This window comes from Pristiophorus japonicus, chromosome 12 (assembly GCF_044704955.1).
Source record: "Pristiophorus japonicus isolate sPriJap1 chromosome 12, sPriJap1.hap1, whole genome shotgun sequence".
Lineage (NCBI taxonomy): Eukaryota > Metazoa > Chordata > Chondrichthyes > Pristiophoridae > Pristiophorus > Pristiophorus japonicus.
The window spans coordinates 169,229,894-169,237,644 of NC_091988.1; the positions used below are offsets into that span (position 1 = coordinate 169,229,894).

A 7,751-nucleotide genomic window follows, 5' to 3' on the forward strand; every position below is an offset into this window, starting at 1 on the left:
AGTCATTTCCAGAGAGCCCGACCAGAAATGCAAATGGTGTATTATTTATACTTCTTGCCTAATAAAAGATAAGCGGATGCGGAGACTGATCAAAGTTCAAGTCACGTGCCCCTGTCCCTATATAAAAGTGCAGTTTCAGGTGCCTTTTCTAGCCAGTTAGCGCTAGGAGTGGGAGACAACACCAACCTGGTACAAAGCGACCAGTGCACAGCAGCTCACACGCTGCAAGTTCGTGGCGTTTTCACAGTGTAACTCAGGGGGGAGATGTCCGCTATCCGCTGCCGGCTGCCCTTCCTTGTCTTATTCCTGGAGGGGATTTTACTGGTGCTGATCGCACTGTTTGTGACTTATGATGAGCATTCTGACGCTGCAGCCCAGAGCAATGAAACAGACCACAACCACAACCAGCTCTATGCAATCTTCCCAGTCTTCCAAGACATCCAGGTGATGATTTTTGTGGGCTTTGGACTCCTCATGGGCTTCCTGAAGAAGTACGGCTACGGAGGGATTGCCTTCAATTTTATGATCGCCGTGTTCTCCGTGCAATGGGCTCTGCTAGTGCAGGGCTGGTTCTATCATTTCCACCACGGCAAGATTCACATCGGGGTTTACAACCTGCTGACCGCCGAGACGGCTTGCGCCACTGTCATGATCTCATTCGGGGCCGTGCTGGGCAAAACCAGCCCGGTGCAGATCCTGATCTTAGCACTGCTGGAAGTGCCAATATTCACTGCCACCGAGTGGGTCATCATGGAGCTGCTAAAGATCAAGGATGTAGGGGGCTCGATCACCATCCACTTGTTTGCTTGTTACTTTGGGCTCAGTGTCACCACCGTGCTGTACAGACCGGGCTTGAAGGATGGCCACAAGGACGAAGGGGCAGACTATAACTCGGACAAGCTGGCCATGCTGGGGACCTTGTTGCTCTGGGTCTTCTGGCCCAGTTTCAATTCGGTCTTCGCCTCCACGGGAGACGGCCAGCACAGGGCGGTCATCCACACCTACATCGGGCTCAGCTCTTGCACGCTCACCACCTTCGCCATCTCCAGCCTGCTGGACAAGCGGGGCAAAATTCACATCGCCCACATCCAGAACGCGGCGCTGGCGGGCGGGGTGGCGGTGGGCTCGGCCGCGGACATGATGGTCACCCCGGCCGGGGCATTCACCTTGGGCTGCATCGCCTCGGTGCTGTGCACGGTGGGCTTTAAATACTTGACTCCTTTCCTGGCCAAAAAACTCAAAATCCAGGACGTGTGCGGCATCAACAACTTGCACGGGATCCCCGGCTTTATCGGGGCGATTGCCGGCATCGCCACGATCCTGTTAACCAGCGACGAGAGATACGGCCAGGGCTTGTATGATACCTTCCCAGAGAGGGTCCCCAAGGAAGGGGACCGGAGGCTGGTAGAATTGGTGCGGGCGCTGCCACAGCTGAAGGCTGGAGGTGGCCGCAGCGCATGGGATCAGGCACAGTACCAGGCGGCAGCTATCGGGGTCTGCTTGGGCATCGCTGTCCTAGGAGGGACTGTCACTGGATTCATATTAAAACTACCCTTTCTGGCTCAGCCTAAAGACGAGTATTGTTTCAACGACGACCCTTACTTTGCAGTGCCAGAGATGGAAGAGAAAGAAGAATTTGAATTTACCAATAAAAACAACGCGAACAATAACCAGCGCCTGAAGCTTCCTGTTTGATTCTAACTCCATTTTCGCATTCCCGAGAATCTTACAGCAGTTTTCAGGGCAGGACGTGCCAGCAATAGGAAAAAAAAACATCTTGTGGTTAGCATACTTTGTGCTAATTGTCCAATACTTTACCAGATATACTTATTAAAGAGAAGCCTTTAACCTGAATTGAGTTGAAAATTACTGTTTGGGGATCGCAGAGCGCCCTATCTTATAAGTGCTTGATTGAAAATCAGGATGTGCTCACTCCTCCAAAAATCATTCACAGCTCCTGCATTTTCTTATCTGAGCTTTACAATAAAACATTACTCGGAATGTGAATCAGAAAATGTCTCTCATACATGTTTAAAAAATGATTACTGTATTTTCCCACCTGCAACATGCGGCGAATGAGATACAAATTCACAAGTCTGGGGTGCCTGCCTTTTAACACACAGTGACATGCTAATCATTAATGTCTGTGCTACCAGCCAGGTCAACTCTGCACAGGTGAGCCATTCAGCCAGTACTTGTGTAAGAGTGAGTTTCCATTTTTCCGTTGTCTAAGTCAGTAACCGATTGCTCTTAAACTGCACACTATAAGAATATAATGGAGACTTTTAGAAGAGATAACATTAAAATAATTTTATTTACTATGGCTAAGGTAATGAATAGTTTTAAGAAATTCAAATAAAGTTGTTCAAACACAGATCCAGAGTGTTCAGTAATTTCCTATGATACGTTTCCAGCAATCTTTTTTTTGACTTTACGAATTCCGTTTTAGTTTTTTTTTTATTCAAATATGTATCTTTTGCCAATGTTCTCCCAAATGGTGCAGTTCTATGGGACCTTCCAGTACATTCCACAAATAACCATTCTTAATATGTGAGCTTAGATAATGAATGCTGGCAAGTTGTAGGGGGGGGGGGGGGGCGAGGGAGCTCACATCCACGCCAGTACCTGTCATAATCTTGAAGTGAGACCATTCAGCTCTCAGCCTCCAGCCCCCCTTCCCCCCCCCCCCTCCCCCATGCCCGCCATCAATTACATTTTTCAGTCACTGAATAGCTAAGCAGCAGAAACACTGCTCAAGTTTGCTTCCTAGCCCATGGGTGAGGCCAGTCATAGAACCCCAATGATATTAGATAACTCAGCACAGACTGCAATCCAAACTGGTGCCTCTGGTGTTTACGCATCAGGCTTACATTGCCTTTGCCAATTGAGCCATCAGGAGGAGCGTTCCTTCACTTTTCTTTATCTCTTTTTTATTGGTCTCTGTTTGCCTTTAAGTCCTGAAGCTTTTTACATCCAGCCCCTTATTTTTGTGACCTTTACTTCCTCTCTGAAGGTTACCAACAATTGTAGCAAAACAAGTCTAAAGTATAGGTCAGTCATTTGTTTACTGATTATGGTTGACCTTTCATTCTTTCCTTCCTTAATTTCTTCAGTTAACGCAGTTTTCTTTCACTTTGATCCGAGTCACTAACCTAAACCCACGTCAGCTATTTTTCCTGCTTCGGTCCTCACATTCACTGTCCTTCCCCAGCTCTCTCGATACCTTCTTGGTCCATTGTGGCTTTTTCTATTTATTAAAATACTTTCCCTTACTTGGGACATTCTCCTTTAGTTTATTTTCCCCATGATTCAGTTGCTGTCATTTCCTATCTCTATACCCCACTTGCTCTGTTCTTCCATTATAAGATTGTTTAAGTCTCTAAGTTTTGCGGTGATGAGCAATGTTCTTTGTTTCAACTTTTCCCTTTCAGGTGTGGGTTTTCTTAATTATTTTTATGCTCTTGTCCTAGTTCCATTTTTTTTCAGTTCTTCTACACCTTTACCAATGAGCTTAATTTATTCTTCGCCCCTTGCTTTTCCTCTCCTGCAGGCAGTATGCATACCGAGGTATAGGAACTGCCCTCCACTTCCTTACCCAATTAACCACTCTTCTTTTATGTCTCTGTAATCTCCTCCAGCCATATAATCTCCCTAGACCTCTGCGCTCTACCTATTCTGGTCTTTGAACATCTCTGATTTTAATTGGTCCACCATTGGCAGTCTTGCTTTCACCTGCCTAGGTCCAAAGCTCTGGAATTCCCTCGCTAAATCTCTTTGCCTCTCGACTTCTCTTTTCTCCTTTAAGACATTCCTTAAAACCTACCTCTTCGATCAAGCTTTTGGTCATCTGCCCTAACATCTTATATAGCTTGGTGTCAATTTAAAAAAAATATAACTCTTCTGTGAAGTGCCTTGGGATGTTTTATTACGTTAAAGGCACTATATCAATATATGTTGTTGTTGTTGATTAGCTATTCACAGAATCATCATATCTGAGCTTAATACTGTTCTTTCAATGCTTCAAACTTTCCAGCAGGAATTATTCAATAGTAAACAGGAGCAGAAACATTGGCTAATTTTTCACTTTCTTAGCTCAGGGACACTGGATCTAATGTAGCACTGCCACTACTGCCCCAGTGGAGATCAGCTAATTTAACAAAATCAGGAATTGAACATGCAACCTGCCTGCTCTGTATGGTCTGCACCATGTGGTGTATATATATCTCTCCTAGAGACCTAGATATTACAGCACCGTAGGAGGCAACTCAACCCCATATGCATGTGCCTATATTTGAGGCAGTGCCAGCTTCACACTGGAGGAGCTGTCTAATCCCATTTCTCTTCTTCCATATCCTTTAATTTTTCTCTTCTTTGTGAGTTTATCTAATTCCCTTTTGAATACCACGATTGATTTAGCTTCAGTACTTATTTGATATAATGCATTCCATATTCTAACAATCTTTCACGTGAAAAAATATTCATCTAACTTCTATCCTTTCAATCATAACCCTTGTTACTAACTCAAATCATTATTCTTTATTTCTCCACTTTCAAAACTTTGAACACTTGACTTTCTCTGATCCAGTGAATCTAGCCTGATAATCGCCTTATAACTCTATCTTCTCACCCTAATTAATCAACATTGTACCTTTTCCACAGTGTCAGCACCCTTTCAATTAAAAACCATTTGAGCAAGGGAACCCTATTGCCTTCTTTTACAAATGTTGTCTACCCAAACTTCTCTTTTTTTATATTCCCATCCAGCCTCTTGTTTGTTCCATTTCCAGTCCAAAAATCATTGGACTTCTGGTTCTTCTTTCCCTTTCTGTTTTGACTGTTCTTTGCCAAACTTTAATTCTCGTTTGCCTCTTCTCCTCACTATCGTCCATCAGACTGCTGCCTCAAATTAAATTCCCTTGGCTATTCATTCTTTGTGCCTATTGCTCCTGCAATCACTATTCACAATTTTAGCCAGAACCAAAATCTTACTTCCACTTCTGCTCAAGCTAAGGGATCTCATATGAGCTGCTAGCATCCACTTTACAAACATGGCACCTAAATGTAGAAATGGGTGTGGTAGGAATCATGGGCTCCCAGTTTAACCAGACTTCCATGGCATTATAGTGCCTTTTATAGTTTTGCTATAAATTAAAGATAATAGCCTCTATTATATATGAGCACAATCAAATCCACATTGCATACAGGGTCCAAACATATAAGAAAATGTGTTGCTCCAATCAAAACAATATATATACCATAATGAGCACCATTTTACATTAAACTCAGGTTGTATTATGTTTGAGCACACATATAATGCAGAATTTTTGTACATAAATGGACATTGAAATGATTTTTGGGTATAGCATGCCCTATTTTACGTTTTTATATGCAAATATGTGTTTAGTGAAAAGTTTATGCTATATGTATGTGCACATTAGAAGTAAATATATTACAGTAATCTTCTCTAATGGTCCATCCACCACAGTATGTGGATTCAAGTGGTAGCAGATAATACCAGTTAACAGTACAACAATGGAATACAGTTGGATTGGAACAGAAGAAGATCCACCAGCCTACTCATTAGTCGGTTGAGTGTGAACTTCAATGTTTGAACAAACAGTTGCAAGGATTCAAACAAAATTCTGTCCCTGATGCGTTTAGTCCATTTCTAACAAAAGCCTACATTATTAGACATAGAAAGGTGTTTATCTCCCCACATTTTCTCCAACAATTCTCTAATACTCCTGCAAGTCCACTTGTGAAGCTTCACTGGTGTAAGCTAGATCTGATTAATGATTTTATATTGATCTATTGTTGCAGCTTGTGACATTAAAATTTGTAGAGCACATATTTCTATTCCTCTTCCAGATACTCCCTCTCCAAGTCATATCACAAGGCATCTTTGACATGCTTTGAGACCAGCATCTTCTTGAGCAAAAATAATTATAAAATGGGAGAACAATTCTTCCTCTTTTTTTTCCTTTTGGATTGTAACATTGAACTTTGTTAAATCACTTGGTTGCTGATGTTGATCTATTGAGATGGGAGCCAAAGCCTCCACAGACCATAGAATAATCATTCATCTACTTACTGTAAATGATTGAAAAGAAAAGTTTTAGGGAAATACTAATAATACAGCAAGTTGTAATTATTTGATGACATGGGCTTTGCACAGAAGAAGCCCAGATAAAGTTCATCTATTAAGCAATTCCTAATCTGTACTCCACCCTTAATGAGTTTACAATAAATATCAGTGCCTATAAAAATATCAGTATTTGTTCTAAGATTGTTCATCAGTTAAAATACCATTACTTGGTATTTCAGATTATATTTCCTTACATGAATGAAGATATGTGGTCTTCAAAGGAAGTGTTCTCAAAGATCTTTAAAAAAAATAGATTTGAATCCAATGGATTGGGGTTGGGAGGGTTTCAAAATCCAAACTTTGAGACATTGGAATGTTTTAAATCAGACATGTCTAGAAACATTCCTACGGTGTTGGTGTATGGTTTGGTAAGTTGATTGCAACATTTGTAAATGGGCCAAGTTGTAGAAAGCACTATATGGGAATACTAATTATTAATGGTGTAATTAGAGTACAGTGTGCACTCCAAGGTTCAAGGTGCTCTACCATTAGTAATTTGTTATTTCTATTATCAGTAACTATAGTCCTTTGCAGAAATTGGCCCACTTACACCATCAAATATTTAACATTTCACAGTGCTGGGATAAATAAACTTATAAACATACATTAATTAGACAGACTAAAATATCATAGTGCATTATAACTATAATTGTGCATGGGTTGTTTTTCACTAATTTCGGTGGTATTGGATTTGTGGCTAGGGCAAGAAGCTCAGTTGTCCCACTTGTCTGCCATCTGTCTCTGTTTTCCTGACTATCCCACAATGGTTTCTTGAGGCTTGCTTAGATGATTGCATCTGCAAAAGGGCCTATAGAGCATTTTGTCCATAATATGTTACATCACAATAGAAGCATTAACTAATAGATATCGGGAAGTTACGGAGATGTAAGAAGGTAGTGTGTCCCTTTTTCGAGGGAGATTTTGACTGCATGACAAGTAGTATAAATGTATATCTGTTTTACCCTTGCCCTTGAAATATTTGAAAATCCAGCCACAATGTGTAGAACCATAGAGAAATCCCATCAGTTTCTTGCTAGTGAGCCATAGCTGAAAAGTCTACAGGTCACTAGATTGCTGCACTGAAAATGGGAAGCCTTCGAGTTTCTTCTCCACAATGGAGAGTGGTGCAACTTCAGGGGGGTGTTGAGAACTGTTGGACAAAGAGTCAAACAGTTTTCTTAGTGAGGTGAATAGTGGATCAAAGATTTTATTTCATTGATTCTGTCTCACAGACAAGACTGGTATTCAGTACAGCCATTGCACTCTAGTTACAGCTCTCTTCTCCCACTCCAGTTTAGGTAGCAGTCTGTTAGAGTGCTGGATGCTCCAAAAAACAAATGGTGTATAATCAATGCTGTGTGATACACTGATGGCAAAGGACATGTATTTATAGGAACGTATTTTCATATTACTCTTTGTAAAACTTTTAACACTGAAATTAATAAAGTACATAAACATATTTATTAATGACATAAAATATACTTTAACTGTATTGCTATAGTATTCTGGCACAAGGCTAAGGTTCTAAAATGAATCTTGTTATAAACCCTTGCAGAGGGGGTGGGAGATTCCTTCCGAAAATCTGCCAAACCCAACCAACAAGCAG

The 7,751-nt window shown here is 41.3% G+C and overlaps 1 protein-coding gene across 1 annotated transcript; it reads left to right on the plus strand.

Annotated features, from left to right (window-relative positions):
* Window positions 1–264: 264 nt before the first annotated feature.
* rh50 (Rh50-like protein) lies at window positions 265–1,695 on the plus strand. The gene has a single exon (XM_070895047.1). It carries the CDS (start codon window positions 265–267, stop codon window positions 1,693–1,695), a length of 1,431 nt encoding a protein of 476 aa, XP_070751148.1.
* The last annotated feature ends 6,056 nt before the right edge of the window (window positions 1,696–7,751 follow it).

Bases quoted from the DNA above. Each gene is read 5' to 3' on its own strand.
- rh50 (XM_070895047.1), top strand. From the start codon at position 265: ATGTCCGCTATCCGCTGCCGGCTGCCCTTCCTTGTCTTATTCCTGGAG.